A 23773-nucleotide genomic window follows, 5' to 3' on the forward strand; every position below is an offset into this window, starting at 1 on the left:
AAATAAGCAGGAGAGTCAAGCTTTGTCAATGTTTGATTAGGAAAGACAGCATTTAAAGGAATAATATTTAGCCAAAATAATTAGGCTAACACGTTCACTATTCAAAAAGAGAGAAACCAGGTGGATTTATGGTAGAAGCTTCATCAAGACCCAACGTTATATGAGGGGAAGAAAGCAGCAAGTGAAATAACATATTGCAAGACAAAAATATGTAACCTGAAGAAAGTAACATCTTCAGACTAATTAATAATTGAAATATACTCTGATCATTTTCTTCGATATCCGGTTATATTGTAAAATATGAACTTTTAAAATGAGGTTGAAACAAACTGCCAGACATTTTTCTATACAATTTTTGAGAGTCCATATCCATCTCTCTTTCCATCAGCTTTTCTCATAACTAATCTGGATTGTCCAATAAACATAATCCTAGTCCACAGTTTTCCATAAATCTATTGCTTGAAACTCATACACAGGACAACTCTGAGAAGCATTTATTCTGGTGCTCACACATCTTACCAGTCTTGGTCCCCATGCTCCAAGTGATGACAGATTATGGAACCCACATCTAAGAAATTAGTAACATCAGGAGTCGCAACAGGGTTCTCTAGTAGCCCATTCAGTCCAAGACCCATCATAGACTGAAACATCTGGCTTTCCAATCCGATGGAGACCCTGCATAAAGATGAATCTGTGACTTCTCTCATGCTGAGGTGAATGCCTTGTAAAAAGAAGAAATAATTTCTTCTATCTTACCAGCACAAGTATGCAAGCAGTTACGCCGGTACCACAAGAGGCGACCACAGGGCGATCCAGAGAAATGCCTGCAATGAATTTTAATCTTTCCTTTATCAAGAAACATGGTAGGGATGGCAACTTCTGTATTTGAACAAAGGACCTCTCTTCAGCCATGTGCTGAAGCGAGGAGTGCCAACCAAGGACTCAAGTGCCAGTAACCGGCAGGAATAGCATGGCGTTGTACCATGCCAAAGTACAAAAAAATAAAAAGGGCTAAACACTCCTTTTACTTTTATTTTAAAAGGAATTCATAGGTGTTGTGCTGATCCATGCATGTCAGCTGACATGAACCGGCCGAAGCAGCATTTGAAATCTTGGTGCCAACAAATAGTCCCAAGTCTTGTTAGAAAAATAATGAAATTAAGCAGCCAAATTTGTCACCAATAACTTAACCAAAATGATATGCCTCTCTTTAAAAATTATACTGTCCACTAGGAGGACAGGCGGAGGGGTTGATGTGTGAGAGAAGCAAAAGAAAAAGAAAATCTAAAAAGCTTCACTGTTTAAATTTAAATTACACAAAAAGGCTTATAACTTTCGGCGATACCTGAGAGAAGCTGATTATAATCAAGTGGTCAACAAACTCACAAATTTAAATGATGATAGCAAGAATTTCTATTATTCAGCAGATCATATATCTGATCCTAAATTCCTACAGTGAAAGTGTTGAAAAGAGGACGACTGTGGCATGCTTTTAATATCAGTTACAATGGTGGAAACAAAATTATCAATAAAGCAGTAAGATCATTACGTGTTTAAAAGGCGTATCTTGAAGTGTCTTATCTCAAGCATATTGCAGCTTACAGGACAATTTCCATAGATGGAGTCTTCAGGGGTCAAAGCCTGTGAAGTGAGAAATATTCTCTCTAGCACCCAAATATTAACAACTTTTATATTAAAAGAATGACACTGATGCTACTTTCTGGATCTGGACATTAACATTGCTCAAAAGCCTCTAAAGTGTTACAACACTATCGTGCGACAACTTATAAAACTAAGTTCCAGTGTTTGATAGAAATATTGTGTACCTTAAGCACATTCTTTGTCAAGTTTGGTTCCCTTGTGTACTCATAACAGAAAACATCTTTTCTTTTGGCTGTCAAGAGTATCCTATATTTGTTCTTTTATGTCTTATATGTGATTAATAAGACTGCAAGAGGAATAAATATCAAAAAAGTTTCTCATGCAGGGCATATCAATTAACTTTTAGCCTCCTCAACTTACAGAACAAGATTGGGCAAAACTTCAGATAAAAACAAGGAAGCTGGACGACTTCTGCCCAGCATCCAACTGCAGAAAGTGATGTTTGGATGGTATTATGAAGAATGCTGCTCTCACCTTCTTGCTCAAATCTTTTACGGAGTCCATCCACTGGCAAGAGCTTTTGTGAACCATCCAGCATCTGAAAAAATGTGAAGCAATTTATAATTAAAAAAGAAAAAAAAAAGCACAAGCACTCTGAGAAAATGAAGAACCGTAAACCACAGAGGACCAAAATACAAAAGCTCAAGCACAACCAGGAAAATTTATTGTCTGCTGGAATACAGTTCCAAACATCACCATGAAGGCAGTGCAAGCTTGACCTGAAGACTGCTGTTATCAACCAAGGTAATATGCATAAAATCTCAGATGTGGATCTTATATGTGAGCATAGAGTTGGACATTCTATACACTGTTCAAGGAACTAATATATTCCAACTTTGATTCAGCATCTTCTAAAAGCAAAAGGTTACAGTCAGAAAGGAGAAGATAAGATGGACCCCAAGATTAATACGTAAATGTGATCCTGGGGCAAACAAAATTAAAATATTCTCCTGGTAGCTTCTTTCTATAGCTTGGAAAAATAAATACATGTACATCATGCAAGAGCTTCAGCATTAACTGCTCCTGACTTGTATTACTGAAAGATCAGCAGATGATCACCACAAGACAAAGTAGTCTCCACACCCCATCATGTTAAATTAGATTATTCCATACACCTATAACCTGTTATTCAAATATGGTGCACCATGAACTCCAGAGGCTGGTAATGTCAGGAAATTTATTTCAGAATGGCGATGGAAGTCAGTCCAAACTACTGACTATGAATTGTACAGAATAACTGGATCACAAATAGATGTCAGAAAACCACAATATAAGCTCTCTGAAACCTTCTTATGCGAGCACAGCACAATCTCGATGCAACTTTTCATGAACAGTTTAATCTAGGAAAAATGCTATTTCATGGCTCTTCTCTGTTTACACTTTGCCAGGACTTGAGGATGTTCCTTCACTAGTTTGTGGCAATATTTAAAAATCTGCCGCCTCAGTTGCCCCAAAATGTGCCTAGATGCCTGCTTTAACCATCTTATCATGTTTTAGAGCTGAGGATGAAATTAATCGACATATTCAGATTGATCGTTGCCAAGTTGGCATCTTTCATTGAGTTGCTAGATCTTATTTGATATATCATGTTTCAATTTTCAGATTGTAACTATTTTTAAGATTGCTACTAATTTCCATTATCATTTTCCCCCCAGGAGCTGTGCGGTAGGGGGGGGGGGGGGGGGGGGGGGGTGTTTGACTTTGACTGTTGGGTGCCCCATGTAGACACCTGCACAGCACCTAGGCAGCAGGCAGGCCCAATCTGCTGTTTCGCCACCTATATAGTCTTTTAGAATATTGGTTTGTGGAATGCTAGCATGCTACAAATTTAAAAAAGAAAAAAGAAAAAAAGGGCAATGGTTACTTGTTGAAATAAAAGCTGACTAACGCATATAACATGCTAAATCCAGATATCTTACATGAAGATGATGAAGAGACTGAATCATATCTTGCACTATATTATGCAGGATGTCTTAAATATTACCTAAAAGCTAGGTTTTCCATTTATTGAAGACTAGCAAGAAAAAACTAAAATAATTTATATAAAACAGAAATTTTGAGAACCATGATCCAGAAAATAAATAGACTTCAAAACTTCTTTTCAAAGATTCAAATCACACAAGCGAACGATAGACTTGGCAATCACACAAGCTAAGATCATAGACTTGGCACAACCAAGTCTATGATTGTGTTATGGACATTCGCCAGCCATGCATTCTCTTTGACAAAAGATACGATTTTGAAGTTTTACTAGTTACTAATTTTATTTTTTAAAATAAATGAACTTGTCCTCATAAAATCCTTAGAAGCAGGCCCAACACCAGACTTTGAATGAATTTACTAACTTAATTGAAAAAATTCAAAATCTCGAAAATTCCTAGACACCTCACCTGTCTTTCTTCCACTAAAAGTCTAAAAGGAGGAACAATGATAAAGATACTTCAAGTAACCAGCAACTGCATAAGAAAGCAACAAAGAGATGCTATTGTCCCCATTTTAAGGACCACAACTTATTTGAAAGGGGATTAGTGTTGCAAACCAAAAACATGAGATACAAACAATCCCAGTTGGCCTTATAAATCATAAATCTATTGAGAGTAAACCGTTATACTTCCGAACATCAAAATGGAACCAGGTATCCAAAGTATCTAAGATTCTCATTCAACAGATGCCATGTCACGTGGATGCCAAGAAGACTACCAAAATTCTCTCCATTGACACAAAATCAAACAATTCACGTATCCTTCAATTCCATTTTTTGCAATTTCAATCAACATCAGATTCTTCCATCCTGAGATTTCTTTTATCCAGCGAGTGGAAGTCTTTTTAAATCTCTGCATGTCTCCTACATATTATCTTCTATTAGTCAATGAAGAAGAGATTAGACTGCTTGGTTACTTTATTTTACACAGGAAAATAAGATTTGTTTCATGCGGCCTTTACACCATTCTCCTTCCATGATGCAAGATCCAATGAGTAGTATTTAGGCTTCTTTTTCCATCTCGATAAGTCGCTTTTGATGAACTCATGTTTTTCAGTTTTTCCCCAAAGAAATTCAATCAACCATTCGTGAAAGATATCTCCAAATTCAGGGATTAAGATTGCAAAAAGAGTTAATTCCAACTACTCTATTTTCAACCTTGAATTAATCATTTCAAGATAAAAAGTAAAAAATATTTTTCACTTGGACCTGAATATACCATCATATTTTTTGCTTAGATGTAGCATCCTAGACATGTCTTCAATTAGAGATGTGAATATACATGTGTGTATTTTCATTTTCACAAGAATAATGCCACTTATAGATACTTGTTTAATAGATGAAATAGGTTATGGTATGAAGTATCCAGCAATATATATATAGATAGATGTTTATTAACAACCCTCTCTGAACCCTCTTATGCTTCATCTACTTTTTTACTTCATGATAGTTCTATTTTGTTCTGAACCTTTCTTTTTTATTTGGGTTAGATTCTAGCCAAAAAAATTCATGTTCAACACTTAAGAATGCATGCCTTGATTAGCACTTACTCTCTAGTAGTATAATTTGCACACTCTTCTACAATTCTAATTGTATAATATCTTTTGAATGCATCAAAAAATCATTTTCATATATTGAATCATGACAAGAGAGCAACACCTACATGCTCGAAAAGGTCATCATCTCAAGCGTTAAACTTTTGTGAGTCATGACAAGGTGGGAAAACTGAGGGTGCCTACATATCTGCAAACTAGCATCATAATACATTGATCATGGATTACACGTGCAATGAAGTGAAGATGAACTGCATTGGATAAATCCCTGCATGGGTTTCTCGATTCTTTACACTGTGGACTCATGATATACAATGGTGGAAAAAGTTACTCGGCTAAGATACATTCAATATTACCTTCTTTAGTGAATGATAGACACAATTATAAAAGAACAAACCCCCTCTCCACAGGATCCATTGTGTTCATTTGTATAACAAACTTTTATCGTTGTATCCTTCTGTACTATTTCAGGATTAAATATTCTGCCCCCAATTTTCTTCAAGGCCTACCATCTTTGGTTCCTTTTTTTGGTGGGGGTGGGATTCATTTCTTGTTCCTTTTGGTTCAATTGTCTGTGCAAACCCAACATTTAACTCCTCTTACCGTGCAACTAATTGATCAATCCTCCCCACCCCACCCCCCCAAAAAAAAAAAAAAAAAACGGGGGAAAAAAAAGATACTATATTGGTGAAATAGGCGACCAAATCAGCTTGTCTTAAACTTGATAAAAACATCATTTGCACAATTTCTACCTGTGGAAAAGGAATGCATTTACTTTTAGGTATATGACCACTTCTTATTCCTGGTCGTGGTTCTGGAGCTGCACCATCAAACCTGTAAAGAGAGAACCAAAATATCACCTTTATATGTGATATTGCTTTCCAGCAACAGTTTATTAAATCAGTTGAATACAGATGTCTTTGTGAGAGGAAACAGAAATAAAATGTAAGGTAACAAAAGTAATCTTTTCAATGAAGGGAAATAGACCCCTTAGGTATGAGGGTACAAAGAGCATATCTACAGAACATATGCTAACACTATGATTAATAAGAGTAAATATCATTTACAATCATACAAGATTGCAGGCAATATGAAATTATTTTTTCTTTTGCTAAAGACAAGTAAATTATGCACTTGAAACAAAGTCAAGGGTGGATAGACCCTAAACCCTAAGCTTCCTATGAGACTGAGAGAAGCATGCAGCAGTGGGTGTTTTCGACAACAGAAGATAGGCTGTTAGAGATGGCAAACAAGAGAGGTGGCAACTGACTATAATTCATATGCAAACAATAAAGCCTGAACTTCCGTAAGATTTTAGAAGGAAAATGGAAGTGGGTGCTGTTGCATCTGCATCTTGATAAAAGTGCAACTCAGTCACTCAATTTCGTTGTCAATTACTTGATGTGGCTCATGTTCATCACCATGTTAAAGAAAACATAGATTTGACACTCTTTTATGATGGATATGATTCCTCTCAGCCCATATGATGTAAATCCAATTTCAAACTCAGACTCACGTTACGTTTATATTGGAAATAATAGACCCTTGTGGTAAGCTTCCTTAGATCTCACAATAAAGTTCAGATGTGAAGAAATTCTGCAGTAAATCTAGTCCAAGATCTGCATGGATAAATACTTAGTTCAATTTAAAGAATAAACTAATAAGTAGAGAAAATAATTAATAAAGAATGAGAAAAGCTTCTATTTCTGCATTAAAATTCTAAAATTATAGCAACATGTCTCCCTTTTCTAAAATTCCTATCCGTTCCTCAAATCTTCTCCTCAACTTTTCACTAGATGGTGAACTCCTCTCAAGGATTTCTCTCAACGAAAAAGAAGCGTACCATTATAAGGTCCATAGCCAAAAGAAATAAATATAAGGTTCTACCATCATAGCTTAAATTATAGACTGGCTTGTCATACTGCATACACAAAATTTTATACTATCTAATCTTAAGCAAAAGATTATTAATATATGCAAATAACTTGCTGGAAAAAATCCCAGGGCATACATTTTACTCTCCTCACCAGAGCATCCTCTGATCTCTCATACATAAGATTCCATCATCTCCTTTGGTTATCCATCATGTTGTCTCAACTTATGTCGTGCCCATTTGGGTGGTTTTAGTTTTCAAGAAGCCAAAGATGTAATTTTAGCTACAAGGATGAAAAGATAGCCTTGAGGGGGAAAAAAGAAAAGGAAAAAACAAAGCTGAACAGCTTAGATATGTCTAAATCCCCTTGGACAGTGTCATGCAGAAATTTTTAGATCTTTGATGGTCAAAGGTCTATCTTCATTAGGCCATTAACATGCCACCATTATGAGAATCTTTAATGTTTGTCAAGAAGAGGATTATAGCTGTCTTATATAAGTTAAGGTTCCTGCATTAAGAATTAATATATAGACAAAAAATTCACCGTTCCTTTGTCTGTAAGAGGTCTATGACCTAATTCTACTTAGGATTTGTTGAGCATCTCACATTATTTCCAAGCAACTGGCCAGAGCACGATTATTTCAAGAGAGAAGAATTTATAAGTACATCATGTATAAATTATTTAGTTTAAGAATAAAACATAATCAAAAGCCTTGTGAAATTTATGACTATGAAAATGAAGTCCCTCGATATGGAAATAAAAAAGAAATTATTAGAAGAGTAGGTCAGGCACAAAACTATAGAATGTAATCCAATATATTTTAGTGGTAAAAACACTTGCCCCCAGGACATCGAGAACCTTCTATCAAAGGAAGATATTAGTAATTTACCTGGCCTTTGATCGAGCATCTACATGTTGGTGTGTTTGGGCATCCATGTTTTGTTTGATCTGAAATACATACCATTATAATGATGAAGGATTGATTACTTATGAATTTATCATTCAGATGTTAATTATGAATTTCTTAAAATTATCGTTCATAAACAAAGAGATTCAAAGTTCAAAAACTTATGCTGATGGACCTTATGGTGTGTATGAGGGACAAAATAATGTATGCATGGAAAATTGATATGGAAGCTTATATGGTGCAATACTTCTCATGCTTAATCTATAATAAGGTAAACGCCCCTAGTGAAGCATAATCATCAGGTTACTGTTAATCCACAAAATTAAATCATATTTTCTGCATATTCAAGTTAGCAACTGCCACCTCATAAATGCAACTACATGAGATATTGAGTTTGCTATCCCTAAGGAGCAACTTAAGTGGTTTAAATTCTCATAGATTATCCCACTAATATCATGCTGACAAATCACAGCATGCTGATGTTCTTGACTTATTATTCATAGAAAGTAAAAGCCAACTAATTTTTCTCTTCTTAATTCCAAATGAATCATGTATATGCTGCACCAATGGTCATAATCCCCATGAAGAACAAAATATGTTCTCTTTTTTATTGAGTATACCTGATTAGCCTACCATACAGAACAAGAATATCGACCAAATTTGGAGTGCATCAATCAATTCATATAATGAGAAAAAAGAGGCCTCACATTTAAAAAAAAAAAAAATCTAATGTCCAACATTGGTTGCTGGCATCATTGCCATCCATCAAGTACTCCATTTTCCAATTATTGCATGCATCACATGTCCTTGTGTGAAGGAATCATGGATCTCCATCTCATCAGTTAATGAAAAATCCCCTTTTTTTTTTGAGCAATACCCAACATTTGAACCCTGGACCTCTTGATAGGCAAACCCCCTGGAAGTGTTTTGCCAACCAATTGTGTTAACAGCTGTTGGCTAATTAATGAAAAAGTCCTGCCTCTCCTCATCCACCTTATCAACTATTTTTTTTCCAGGCTGCACTCCTATTAATATACCATATTTTGGAAAGAGGAAAACAAGGAATGTAATATTAAACCACCAGAAGGCAAATAGTCTGCGCCTTTATATGTGGCTGGATGCACAAATGCATGCAATTCCAACCGCTTCATGGGATCGCAACCATGTAACAAGTATACCTCCCTCCTAAATCAGTCAGCGCACGGCAAGGGTCGGATGCAAGTGAAATTTTATATAGCGCCAGACGTTTGTGTATTACAGTTTTTAATTAAATTCAAATTGATTATCACAAGTCTTTTCGATATAAATACTCTCAAGGAAAATTTTCTAGCAGCAGGTTAGCATCTTAACTGGATGGTGCAATTACTAAGAAAGATCCTTAAAAGCCAATGGTAGTCAATTGAGGTCAAGATGCTTAAGATGAACTCAGACAAATTTTGCTTATCTGAAGCCAGCTATATTATACTCTTGGGTCATATCCACCAAACTAGCAAAGATTCATATTTTCCCTTTACCAGTTCTATCCAATCCTACACAGTCTCTTCATTCCAGACTTACAGACTCCTCTTTATCAAGCTATCAAGCACATTAGATGATACCAAGTACACTCAAATAGTAACTTACAAGAAGAAATTAACGTTCACATTTCTGACTGCTGTAGCTAATTTTGTGAAATATAGTTTGCTACTAATTCCTATTATGGATCACACCTTTGAATGCGCAACTAACACCCTAGCATGACCATGAATGAAGCTAGACTCATTTTATCCAATTTTCAATACTATACTCTATACAGAAAGTTGACAATTCAAACATCTACCCTCCTCTTGCATTTGGAATTTTAGATCATTTTATCAACAAAATTCAGGAGACAAACTCATGTCTGAAGCAATCAATTGGCAAAATGGAATATGATCATAAAAATGAAATACCTTTGCAAGAAGAAACTTAAGGTACTTTTGCTTGGTAGAGAATAAAAATGTTGCATATGAAAAAAATGTGGTCCTTTGGTGCAATATGATGAGCCAACTAAAGGCATAATAGCTCACCTAACATTCAAAGTCCCTTTTACAAGTCAGAATTCATTTGTCTGCATATGACAATCTGAAGCTTAAAAAGGGAGGTTTGGTGAACTTGAGTTCCAGGTCAAGCTTGCTGGAATTGAAACTTGACTTCTGGTGACTTTCAACATTCATCTTGTTAAAAGTTAAGGAACTTAAGCACATTTGTAGGACCTAAGTGGCCAGATTGGCTCAAGTTGAATCCAGTCAGTTCTAATTAGGCTGGGATGAACTTGATCAAGTCACCTCAGGCAAAGTAAACTAAATCTGATTCGTACCTTTCCATTTCCTTAGTCAAACTTAATTCTGACTGTTTTTAAATGAAAATCAAATCAGTTAAGTAGAGTCGGTGGTAACTCAACAAATCCACTTACTTGGCCATTTTCACTGAATCAAATACTTGAAAGTGTGAAATTCTACATGAACTCTTGTTCAGGCTTTCCAGTTATCCTGACAAAAGACATTCTTAGTGACATCGTTTACGTCTATGTTGTTTTAATGCCTCATATGTACATATCCAAATATATTCCCTTAAATAGCCTCTTAAGCATTTTCTTATTCAAAGAAGGCTTCACTGAGCTGCGATCTAAAGTCTCCTACTAGTATGGAACTATGCTTAACCTTAACTGTTTATGTTTCCCTTCTAAAATGCACTCTTTCCGGAAGTAAACATACTGAACATCATTTGTCCATGTCATTTCCTAACGATACATCTCAACAACTGCATATTCAAAATTTCAGCATGCTTAACAAGTTCAATGTGTAATAATCAACTGATGTAATCTGCCAATCGGAACAAAATGAAAGAGTCTATGGGGAGTGGGGACAAGAATAGTTAGCATTACTACTTAGCAGTAAAACATACATGGTAATCTAACGATGAAAGTAGGAGCACATGGAAATGTATCTGTCGAACTACCTAAGTTCTATAAGAAAATTCTCTCTTTTAACTTCAGGGGTTTTGCCATCAAATATATTAAGATGTTTTGCACCACAAAATTTAACCAAAAGATAAGTCAAAACGAGTTAGGTGCTATGATACAGTTCCACAAAATGGTTTACTATTCGAAAGCTTGTGAGCAAGAACCTACAGAAAAACCATTTAAGATTTAAACTTTCATATACAAAATAATGCTTTGAGGTGTTACATAGCGTATTAAAATTATTCAAAGATCAATCACCACAAAGAAATGATTAAGAATTTATGCAGAGATCATTCCAGGAAGGAGGAATGAAGATAGCAAAGAGATCTGATAAAAGCTGGGTTAAAAAGAGAATCAACACCAGGGTTTAGGAGCCAATACAGAATCCACATCTGAAAAGGAAATCTGAAATCCGCTTTGGAAAAAACAGACAAATTAACTGGAATTTTCATTCTATGATATCCCTATATTATGACCTTGAAACCTAACTGTCAACAATAGTTCAAAAACCCAATGATAATCCCACTAAATATATGATGATCTGTCTAACAAACAAGAATCAAAGCACAAGTAACTTATTTTGACATTATCCCCCTCAAATTAAATAAAAAATTCTGGAAAACGAATTATATGAGTGGAGTCTGAAAATAGCAATCGTATCAGCTAGCAGATCTAGCTTGTACGTCATTCAGTTAATAAAGAATTCTGCTTCATGACAGGCCCAATGGGATGCATAACTGCCATAACTGCCCCAGGTTTTAGTTCAAGGTGTTCCCATCTCAGTAACGCTGCTCCACATATGATATTGATGGCTCCAATATATGAAAGGTTATAGTAGTCATCTGTGCTCAGTTAGAAGAAATAAAGCCTTTGATTTTCTATTCTTCAAGCGGATGAGATAAAATAATCCTAACCTGTTCAAGCGTCCAGACTAAATGAGGTTGAAATTTTGCTTCGAAAGTGAGTGGGTTAACCTGGAAAAAAAAAGGAACCTCCTCATTAGAAAAATATCATGATTGGTTCATACTTTTATATTCCACAATAGAAAAATCGTAAATATTGATTTAAGCAAATCGAAAATTTGTTTTTGCAGTAACTTATGACTGTGGTCAACTTTTCAAGTATGGTGAATAAGCAGATCTCATTTAACTTATAAAAATAATTTAATTGCTCAAAACACACTACAGAAAGTTTATTAAAAGAGGAAAATTAATTAAATTCATGTTCATTTCTTTACTACTCCATTCACTTGATTTTCATGTCTTTTCTTTTTCCTTGCACTAATTGCACATAAAACAGATCCAGATGACAAAACTTTCCTGGTAATTGCTATCATTACTATTCCACTTATAAAAGTTACTTGCAGAATTCCTCCTGCTTCTTATCCCTCTATTTCATGAGTATATCCCTTAACCGCACATCTCCATCATGATATATGCCTACTCCTTCCCCACATGTTTCTACTTTACCCTACAATATGAATGAAAATGTATTTTACGCTTCTTTTTAGTACCAAGCAAGGTTCACTATCGAAGTACCGGACCTTGTACCAGTATACCTAGTATGAGGGTTAGTTTAGCATACCAAGACTCACTACACCCCCATATTGAGTCTCGGTTCAGTACCGGTATGGTATGCTTGGTATGGGATGGAACGCACCGGTATGGTGAACCTTGGTACCAAGAGTATAATAAAAGATTTCATGCCAACATCCTAGACATAATTTCCTAATAGATTACATATAAATCTTGGAGTTTATTGATTTACCAACAAAGGATACAAGTGACCATCTTAGTTATAGAAGTCGGTGCAAATGTGACCTCATTTTATATAATAGAGCATATAGAGTGCCCAAAAAATCAATCAAGACAACTGCATTGATGGCCAGGTATGTGGAAGCCACCCTATCGATCCTGCCTAGGGCTTATTCAGCACTCACAATAAGTGGGCTACATAGATGAAACCTAGGAGGTTTCATAAGCCCAAATGGCTACATATACAGCTCAGACTCCGTTGGGCGGGCAAATTCCAAGCAGATTCCAACAGGCATTGAGCATGTCAAGCACATTTTAAGCACACCAGGCAAGGTAACAAACCCACTCACTGATCGTTCATCTCACCCAACTACCCTATGCCCTAATTGAGAGGGGGAACATAAAAGAGGAGAAAGTGGGAAGTGTCAGACTAGGACCTCTAAACAAACTGATAAGTCCGAATGTTATGCCATTTTTTCCTTTCTTTTATTTCTATTTACTTCCTTCACTTTTGTCTCCTCATCAGTTATGCCTAGAGTGTTTTTATCCTTTCTTTTGTTTCGTTCTTAAATAGTTCTATGTTTCTACTAAAATATGTTTTTTATTTCTAACTATTTCTAAATATCAACTACCTAGGCACCCACTTACAACCCTGGTGCTTTGCAGTAGTGGCACGCATATTTGTTGCTACTTTGTAAACATCACCCCATAGAGAGCTAGGGAGAATGCAGGAGTGCAGGTTATGTAAAGCAAAACTGTCATTATAATCCAAAATTGTGTTTTAAAGAAATAAATTAGCAATTTTACCCACCTACCAGTCACATAAGTATACTTACCAATTGTCCATGATAAACCTTTTTGACAGCTTCATTGGCAGCATGAGCTTTTAAAATTGCATCACTGGAGGCACTAGATTCAACATCAAAACCAGAAGCACGCCACTCTGGCAAACCCCCATCCAACACCCAAACCTTATCATGTCCAAAGACTCGGAACATCCTATACAATGGTCAGGTATCTTAGAGTTAGTAACCTATCAAATTGTTACTGAAAAAGAAATCCCACTTTTTGTCAATGAGATAATGTACATGAACATTATGCAAAAATACTAAATCAAGCAAATTTTACAATATAAAAGCTTAATTCAATCCAGCTGGGAGGACATACGGACTTGGCATTCTCCAAATTCTTAGAAAGTCAATGTGCCTAGAAAGTGGATCACAGAATTGCTAACTGCTTGGCTAAACGATATATGAAGCTACATAGTTTTTCCAAGAAATGTATTATATTCAGGTCAGCATCAAGACAAAAGATCATCAAAACAGGAAAAAAAATGTAATCACATTCTTAAAATTTTCCTTCATAATTTATTCTTGATCCTTCGTCTGCAATATTTTGTCAATTTTAGCACAAATCAGTAAGAAACTAATCTTTCTTATATTTTCAAGTATTCATTACAGATGATGTATGCAAAGTTTGAGATTTTCCCTAAATATTTTTTAGCTTTCTTTTTATCTACAAATATCTCATTTTTTTGCATATCATTTGTTCAGTCACCAATATTTTCATTATACCCACCCAATATTTGCAGAATTACAAATTCTTCCGTCAAAACAATTCAAAACTTAACTATAACTACATTACACTAATTATGTCTTATTATATTGCTGACAGAAAACAGTCATAGATGCCAGCAGGAGACATCATGTTGTTGTACCTATGGCACATGCTTCTTTAAACTATTGCAGATGTATAGTTTCTTTGAGTAGCATTTATAACATTTTTGGAAATTTCATGAAGCCATCCATATCAATGTCCGCCGTACCGGGTCCGGTAGGCGTACCGGTTGCCTACCGGACCGGTACGGGCCGGTTCGTACCGTGCTCCGGGCGGTACGAACCGGGAAGCTCTTCCCCGCCGGAACCGGGGAAGAAAAAGAGAACCAGAGAGAGCGCGGGGAAGAGAGGGAGGGAGCCCACCTTCGGCCGCCATCGGAGAGCCGGGGGGGCGCATCGGAGGCCGGCGGAGCCCGCGGGGGCGCTGCGGAGGCCGCGGCCGCGTTTTTTAATTTGGAAATTTTTAAGTGAAGTCGGCAACCGATTTGCCGACTTCACTTAAAATCCCCAAATTAAAAAACGCGGCCGCGGCCTCCACAGCGCCCCCGCGGGCTCCCCCGTCCCCCGCTGGGCTCCGCCGCCCCCCACCGGCCTCCGACGCCCCTCCACGGCTCTCCGATGGCGGCCGAAGGTGGGCTCCCTCCCTCTCTTCCCCGCGCTCTCTCTTTTTCTCTTCGTCTTCTTCGTCTCCGGCACGAAACCGGCCTGTACCGGTTTCCACGGCTCCGCCGTACCAGTAGCTGGCCGGACCGGTTTGTACCGGCCCGTACCGGCCGGTACGAGCCGGTTCGGCATACGCTGATCCATATTATAAAGCAAAGTGAAGAGAAATTTCCATTGCCACCAAGCTCAGAAGTGGTCAACTTTGATTATCCAATAAAAAAAAATTCTAGCTTACCACCAAACACGAGCTGCACTGAACATGCCCTTCCCGTCATAAACAATAATGGAATCCTTGTTGTGGATACCAAGAGCAGAAACAGCAGCAGTGAAAGCTTCTTCTGTCGGCAACATGTGGGGTAACTGATTCAAAATAAATGCATTAGTTCTTTTTATAGGGCCAAATGGTCAAATAAAAGAAACCAGAAATTGGAACTTTTGGCTATGAATTTTTTCTCAAAAATATCCTGCAACAACAAATACCAGAAATTTTATGACAGCATTCCATCTTTGAAGTGACTATCATATTACAATAAATTAAACAGCTAGAGCACGTAACTCAACTTATAATATATGTTGCATAACCTGCAATGTCCATTTTCTAATGGTAATATGTGCTAATTCATAATAATTGTGATTGTTGGAATCAATCTGCAATTTGGACTAAGATAACGATTCTTTTGTCAAGTAGTTCATACTTCATAAAGTACTTTCTACAAGATAGCGAAGAAAAAAAATCTAAAATATGGAATGGATACAAATGCAGTCGGTTTTAAGGTTATCCCGAAGCAATCATCATACTAAAGATCTTTGGAAGACAAAGTTGGTGAGACAATAATATGACAATCCAACAGAGAAGTTATTCTTATCTGTAAGGCACTTCAGTGAAGCTTCACCATTTTCTTTTTATTTTCTTTTTTTTAAATTTTGCTTGCATGTTATGGATATCTCTGCTTAGCATAAATATGCAAGAAGAGGGTGAGCCTAGGCGCAATGGTAAGGTTGCTCTATTGTGACTTGGGAGTCATGGTTCAAAACATAGAAACAATCTCTGGAGGCTTATACCTTGTACTATGGAGGGATAGGACCTATACCTTGTATCAATCATTAGTTTAACATAAGGATTTCAACCTAAAAATTGGAAGGGTTAGAAATTATCAAATCAGAACACATTTATGCGAATGAAAAGCATGAACAACTTGCTCTTTTCTGTTATGGGGACCCTGGAAATGATTGGAATGGAAGAAATAGATGGGAAGGGTGAACCATGTTGTATGTCCATGAGATGATTAGCATTTACAAGGAAATGTCTTTGTTACCCTGAAAACTTCTGACTTGAGTAATGAATACAAAATAGCATATATGATGAATAGCATAAATGATGCGACTATTATTTTTTGCAATGAATTCAATGTGTTAATAAATGTGAATTGTTAAGTTAAAAACAATATATTGATCTGACACCTGATGTCACAACATGGCAATCAATTTTTATGTCAGGGCATGTCGGAGAATGTGCAGTTGTGCACTCAAGAAGAAATGGATTAGAGATTGTCTAGACACATGCGAGCATCTAAAGAAACAAATGGGATAGCCAAGTGTATTTGGGCTTCTCCATGGGATTCTAGAAAGTTCCACAGTTCTCAAGGGCTTCTTGGGAAGTGTAAGGGTCACAAAGAAGGCTAGTCATCATCAAAATGTGAATACTGCATAGAATATCAGAATGAGAAAGGGGTTGTAGATTTCCTATTGCCATTGGATGATGCCCGTGGAGGGCGGTTGACTAAAATAGAGGATCCTTCATCTGTAAGCTTGCAAGTCCTATGCAACTTGCAGACACTAAAATGTCAAAAGAAGCTTATCACTTGTCTTTTGGATGCTCTTCTATGTGTTTGGATCTCCAAAAGCTAAGGATGTTGGTTTAAGTTTTGATAAAAATTCTTCAAACATACATCAAATTCTTGGTTGGGTTTGACACGTATTTTGAAGTTGAGCCCATCTGATCACTTGGACAATTTTCAAGTCTCAATAAGCTTTCAATGATTTGTTCTTTTTTAGATTGTTTGATGCAAGGTTTTTCATCTCACTAATTCAGTAAATCCAACAGCAGATAGTATGCAGATGATGTTAAATATATTTTCAAATAAGTATTCCAAGGATTTAATTATCAGTGCATAACAGTCCGTACTGCCATACCAGTAAGTTACTGCTATGCTCTCTGTACCAGTACTGTATTGACAACTAGTATTGCATCACTATTTCGCTGTCCGGGCACCAAAAAGCATACCATGTGCTAGTATAGTATGAGTACTGTAGTGGTTCGGTGCTGATACAGGCACAATACCAGTACATTAAACCTTGATGAACTCCAATACACATGAAAATCATATATAACATTATAGATACCATTAATTTTGGGATGATCTATTGAGTTATCTAGTTTTGTTCCCTTGTTTGATAGGATTTTGGATCTGATTTCTCATATTTGAACATAATTATAAAAATATGGCAAAACAGAATATAGTCATTGAATAGCATGGACAGCCCTTGATGTTGATAATCTTTTTGAAGCTCTTACTCAGGATGTAAAATTGTGCTTGTCATGAGAAATTCCATGAATGCCAGCATATTTGTTGTTTAAATCTTTCATATGGAGTTTGCCAAGCCATCCCGAACCAAGCAGTTAGGGGCATACTAAACTGAATTAGTCCCTAACCAGGGTAGTTTGCCGCATCGAAATTGGTTTAAGAGGCGTTCAAAGGTTTTCCCTTTCATTCGCTTTGTTTCTTTGTCTCCATCCCCTCATGCTCATCTCGTCTGCACCGACTGACACCGATGCAGATAGCTCCCAGGTAAGCCACCCATCTCCCGATCCCTCTCCCTGTCCCTCCCTCCCTCTCTTTATCTCCTCCTCCCTCCCTCTCTTCCTCCTCCGTCTCCCTCTTCCCTAGTGCGGCCGCCTCGACACCCCCATCTTCTTCTTGAGCGTGGTCCACATGTCCACCACTGCAACTATCGCATCCCGAGTCTTCTCGCCGGCAGCTGAAGCTCATGTCTCTACCCTCCCAGTTTGAGAGTTTCTTCTCATTGGCATCCCCCCAAGCCCTCCCTCTCCTTCCCCTTCTCCCTCCCTCTCCAGCCGAACCAGTTTCCTCCCTTTGACTCTCTCTATTTTCGTACACCCCGGAATGGCATGATACAGACCTATATCATGGCGAACCGGCCGCCGGCCAGTACGCTCTCTGGTACCGGTTTGACGATCCTTGCTTTGATTCTTACTCAATATTTATCATTGAAAAACATAGATGCATCCAGAAAGCAACTACAAAACCAGTTTGGCTAGCAAGGTATGGAAAAGATTCTTACTCAATAAATTGAGGTTTAATGTAAAAAAGGATAGACCAAACTAGTTTGGAATTTTTATGATAACTTTGAGTTTACTTAGGATCTGTAGGATTATGGATATCTTTATGCTTTGATTACTCCTTTTCTTCTAAGTTACTGTAGTGGAAGAAATAGGTTAGATTCCTTACCTTTTCTTTTCATGATCTAGTTACAACTAAATTTTTTGGATCAAGTTACAGCTAAATCAAGGCAACTGTTTGTCTTTTTTAACAATATTATAATATATAAATATTTTGGAGGCTTGATAAGAAAATATTTTAGGTGTTCAGAGCAATGACAGAAGCCATTTTGGTTGAGTTTATAAAGATGAACATATTACATAATGACACATATAAATACAGAAAACCAAAAGAAAATTATTCACAAATATGAGAATATGCCAGTTTAATTAGAAAAAAGTCACTATATAAACAACCTAAACTGCAAGCCTTTCTATATCATGACAAACTGACAAGTGCAGAAAGATGTCACTCAATTAGGAAATAGAATGCAGCATCATCTGCAAGCCTTTCTATATCAATCAATTTTATTTAGAGCGAAGGAAAACAAGGAAAAGAAGAGCTTATCTCACATCAGATGTTTGGTCAGATATTCCATCAATATCAAAGAACAAGGCATTGGGAATGTGAGCCACCTGAACAAAATTCAAAAGTGCATAGTTGTTACTATGAAGCAAACTAGGGAAAAGTGCTGGAAATAAAATTTTATTAATCATCCAAATGTATCTTCTAAAAAATACTTGACAAGAGATTGGCATGGTAATGCAGAATGTAGATCAGCTTAAATGTCCCTGCTAAAGTTGCCGAGCTGCTAACTTCGCAATTAGCCGGGCTCAAACTGCATTTTTAGGATCACCCATGGCAGTTTTTTTTTTTTAACTATCACCCATTGTTCTTATGAATCTTTCCCAACCCCATTAAACATAACAACTTAAGTCTCACTCTAAGGACACCAACGTAAAAATATGTAATCTACCTATTTTATGCACTGCAGCTGATCAGAAAAACAAATCCAGGAACTCTTCTTCTCCCTCACACTCTTTCATGATCTCATTTCAATCTTTAGTAGATCGAGAACAATTGTCCAAACTTTTCTACACATCTTTTATGATACGATACAATTTTGACCTTTTGTCAACATATTTTGGGAAACATATAACAGTTCGATACTTTCAAAGGAATTAAAGTAAAAGACTATGCCATGAGATAATACCAACCATAATATGCAAGCCTACAAGCTATATTTTTTTCATTTAGAAGACCAATAAGCATCACTAAAATGGGTTGGTGAGATATAATTCAAAATTTGCATCATATGTCAGTAGTCAAAACCAAGGTTTGCTGTACCTACCTATACCACCCTGCACCAAGCATTTCATACCACAAGGTAAGGTACCACTATTTCCCAACTCAAAAAAATGTCATTTTTGAGATGCATGCATAGAAATTTCTATGTATGTGCCAAGTCTGCCATCAAAAAATGCCCCTTACATCACAACATCATGCCATGAGAGTGTATTTTCTTGGCTATGACACCATACAAGAATGAACAAATAGCTTCAAAAGGGTCCATGTCAAACAAATTTCCTAGATGCCTATCCAAAAGCATTTTGCACCACAACTAAAGATGTAATACTCATTACCATAAAGCATCTTGACAAACATTCTACCAATGCGAATCAGCTAATCACCAATTTTTCCAACCCAAAGCTTATGCGTAAAAAGAGACAAAATCAAGTAGAAACATGGTTACAATAATCTGAATTTCTCTTACCATTTTGCAGCAAATATGTACTTTCTAACCAAGCTACATTGATTCTTTCAAAACCATGAGTTGCGCCTTGAGTTCAATCAAAATTCAAATCATGGATTGCAGTGAATATGCACTCTCATTCTTTGATTATAACGGATTGCAGAACTCATAGAAAAGATAATATACTCATAAAATTTATATTACAAGCATCACACAATCAGCACCCAATTCTCAGATTGGATGCTTTGCCTTTATGTCATTTATAGCAAATTCTAATCTTTGTTGGGGTCCAACATGTTTTTGGCTTTTGAACCTAGTGATAAAAGTCTTGATAATTTCCATGAATGCATGGGAAGAATTGCCCCCTCCGGCTCCCCCCTTGAGTGTCAGTTTTTAGTTGATAGCCAATCATAAAAATAAGCTGTAGCAATGGAGACAATCAAATTTAAATAATTCTGAGAAAGGATTTGGAAAAGCTAGCAGTTACATGAAAGATGGTGCCAAATGGTTGAGGCAACGCTTGATGGTTATGAAGGGTTATAGTTTATTACATAATATTTCTTCGATGCATACTGAACCAATCTTTTATTTTTCATCACATGAAATACATTTGCCCGTTGAAAATAAAATATAGATATACATCAATAAACACATGACTCCATGCAATAAACTTATCTTGTCATAATACGACTTTCCAAAACAAATCTTCAGTGCAAAATCAAAATAGTTCGTAATATATATACCCTAAATCAAACAAGTAGCAACAATAAACTGTGCATGTCTTTTAATACTTCTGTTTTCTTCCCCCTAAATAAAATAGTGTGATTGGTTACAAGAAACAAAATAAACAAAAGGCATTCAAGCAACTTTCAAACCATAATAAGTTACAGTATGCCTCAGAAAATTTCTTTTAATTTGTTAAAGCAAGTGCTAAATGCTCAATTACAACAATATTCATACTCTTGTAAATCACAAGCAAAAAATAACAAGAACCTGCATAACGATGAACATAACAATCTAAAGAGGCACTGGGCAAATTTCATAAAGAAAAAAAAATAGAATTGTCAAACCTGATATTCTTGAAGCGGGTTTCTTTGCTCATGTGGCATATACCAAGAAGCATCCAATACCTTAGAGAAAAACAAATGAATAATTAAAAGCATGAAATGAGAGAAGAAAAGATGTATGCAGTATATGTTCTCTTCTACAATTGAATTCTTAGACTCTTTTCTTAAAAGTTGCAGATAAATTCTGCTGAAGCACACTAACAAGCATCTTTGGCAAGTTTGATCCTGACTTTTAATTAATGAGTTTCCCATATCTGAAAATTTCTCTTCTTGGTCATAAACATTCTAGATTGTAAATTTCTAACAATAAAAGCAAGGTCCGCCGTACCGGATCCGGTAGGCGTACCGGTTGCCTACCGGACCGGTACGGGCCGGTTCGTACCGTGCTTCGGGCGGTACGAACCGGGAAGCTCTTCCCCGCCGGAACCGGGGAAGAAGAAGAGAACCAGAGAGAGCGCGGGGAAGAGAGGGAGGAAGCCCACCTTCGGCCGCCATCGGAGAGCCGCGGAGGGGCGTCGGAGGCCGGCGGGGGGCGGCGGAGCCCGCGGGGGCGCGGCGGAGGCCACGGCCGCGTTTTTTAATTTGGGGATTTTAAGTAAAGTCGGCAACCGATTTGCCGACTTCACTTAAAATCCCCAAATTAAAAAACACGGCCGCGTCCCCTGTTTCTTTCGAAACAGTGGACGCGGCCGCGGCCGTGGCCTCCGCAGCGCCCCCGCGGGCTCCCCCGTCCCCCGCCGGGCTCCGCCGCCCCCCACCGGCCTCCGACGCCCCTCCGCGGCTCTCCGATGGCGGCCGAAGGTGGGCTCCCTCCTTCTCTTCCCCGCGCTCTCTCTTTTTCTCTTCGTCTTCTTCGTCTCCGGCAAGAAACCGGCCTGTACCGGTTTCCACGGCTCCGCCGTACCGGTAGCTGGCTGGACCGGTTTGTACCGGCCCGTACCGGCCGGTATGGGCCGATTCGGCATACGCTGTATAAAAGCTTGTGTGTAATGTTAGTAATAACTTTGTAACAAGTTACATTATGGGCATGAACATTATTTTCATTTATAAAGAAGATCGATAGCTCCCGAACAGCACAGCTTTCAATTTTTTTTTTCTTTTTCTTTCTTTCATTCTCTTTTTCCGTTTGTTTATTCCTCTCCTCCCATGCTGAAAGACATTGTATACTTTATTTCGGGTACAGTGCTGTCTGAATCATCCATAACAAAGCCTGCACCAACCTAGAGGAAGCTGCACCAAATGCATCCATAGTTTCCCCCCCAACCCCACCCCCTCTTCCTCCCTCTCCCTCTCTCTCTCTCATGAATGGACAAACACAAGCACATGCATTAAAACACCCATGCACCCCCTATCTTCTTCAGACATGAATCTTCCACCATCAGAGTGGCATCTCGTAACTGGATTAAACTCTTTTCCTTCATTATATATCATAATGAGGAAACCGTCCAAATTGCATAAGGAAAAGACCGCATATCAGTATAAAGATACATGGTCAAAAATGTCTGCACTAGGGAATGATAGCACAAAGGAAAGTGAAACAATTTAGCTATTATGCAACCAGCACTAGTAGGCATTCACCTTTACATCAGGATCTCCGAGATTAGCATGCAGCCACTCAGCAGAAACCACAGGTTCATTATGCCCCATCGATTGAGCCGCCGAAGGAGAGGTTGTCCCACTAGATGAAGCAGTCACAGCACAGCAAACAAAGCCCAAAGTTGAAGAAACCAAAGAGGGATAGTCGACACGATTATAGGAGACTGTTCTGAAAACAAGTACAATCAAGAAGCACTAAAAACCAGACAAGACCAGGCATAGCTGCAAAAAAAATAAAAACAAGATAAAAAATCTGCAAAAACCCCTTGGCACCAAATAAAGTCTCATTTTGTATTGAAAATGGTCATTGAATACGTGCTAAGTCGCTGGATATAAACAATTGATAAAGCCAAACCCAGAAAAACAAGTCGATAGAAGGAACACAAGCAATTCAAGTCTTAAATAGCCATAGAAAAGAGGCAAATTTGCTATGCATCTAAAATCGAGAAAACCAACGCTGAATTACAGTTGATCGGATTGAAAAATATAGAACTTAATGACACAGAAGAAGATCGGATACAGTTAGAAACCATAGAAATAACCAAAAGCCACCAAAAAAATTCGAATCTTTTGAGCATAGGAAGTGAAAGATTCAAGCTTTGCCTTGAAATCAGTACCATGGAGCCGGGAATCGTTGGGGAAACAAGCCGTAGAGCAGACCGACCGGATATACCCACGGATGCCTTCGTCGGCGAGGCAGATGTCACACGGAGAGTAAAGCGGAGTGTCAGGGAAAAAGGAGTTCAGGGCACTGGGATTACGTTCGAAGCTCATTTGAACGGTTCTGATTTTTTCCTGATTGTTTTATTCCTTACTCAATATCGAATTAATGCTTGATATATTAAATGTTAGGAATTTCTTTTGCCGGCGAGGGATTTTTGTTTTTATAAATTATTATTATTATTATTATTATTATTATTATTATTATTATTATTAAGCTGATAGATCATGTCATTCTAAGAC

The 23773-nt window shown here is 37.4% G+C and overlaps 1 protein-coding gene across 5 annotated transcripts; it reads right to left on the reverse strand.

Moving 5' to 3' along the window:
- Window positions 1–210: 210 nt before the first annotated feature.
- Window positions 211–23586, reverse strand: LOC103719624 (thiosulfate/3-mercaptopyruvate sulfurtransferase 1, mitochondrial-like). 5 transcript variants are annotated; one of them, XM_026809449.4, is made up of 12 exons: window positions 23428–23586; window positions 22793–22979; window positions 21218–21277; window positions 18967–19029; window positions 15229–15353; window positions 13551–13713; window positions 11875–11934; window positions 7960–8018; window positions 5949–6030; window positions 2137–2200; window positions 757–824; window positions 211–675 (listed from the first exon to the last, which is right to left on the reverse strand). In XM_026809449.4, the coding sequence occupies exons 2-12, from the start codon at window positions 22859–22861 to the stop codon at window positions 586–588; spliced, it is 903 nt and encodes a 300-aa protein (XP_026665250.4). In that variant the 5' UTR covers window positions 22862–22979; window positions 23428–23586; the 3' UTR covers window positions 211–585. The 5 variants fall into 5 exon arrangements, with proteins under 5 accessions (XP_026665250.4, XP_008807181.4, XP_008807182.5 ...); XM_008808959.5 differs by having other exon boundaries at window positions 23414–23586; XM_008808960.5 differs by having other exon boundaries at window positions 22793–22974; window positions 23428–23569.
- Between the last annotated feature and the right edge of the window lie 187 nt (window positions 23587–23773).

This window comes from Phoenix dactylifera, chromosome 12 (genome assembly GCF_051530095.1).
Source record: "Phoenix dactylifera cultivar Ajwa chromosome 12, Ajwa_hap1_PhDact_Kaust_v1.1, whole genome shotgun sequence".
Lineage (NCBI taxonomy): Eukaryota > Viridiplantae > Streptophyta > Magnoliopsida > Arecales > Arecaceae > Phoenix > Phoenix dactylifera.

Coding starts and splice junctions, on each gene's coding strand:
- LOC103719624 (XM_008808959.5), bottom strand. Junction 8,019..11,874: donor TAGTCTGGACGCTTGAACAG/GTTAGGATTATT, acceptor TATGTATTTCAG/ATCAAACAAAACATGGATGC. Junction 2,201..5,948: donor AATGCATTCCTTTTCCACAG/GTAGAAATTGTG, acceptor ACATTTTTTCAG/ATGCTGGATGGTTCACAAAA.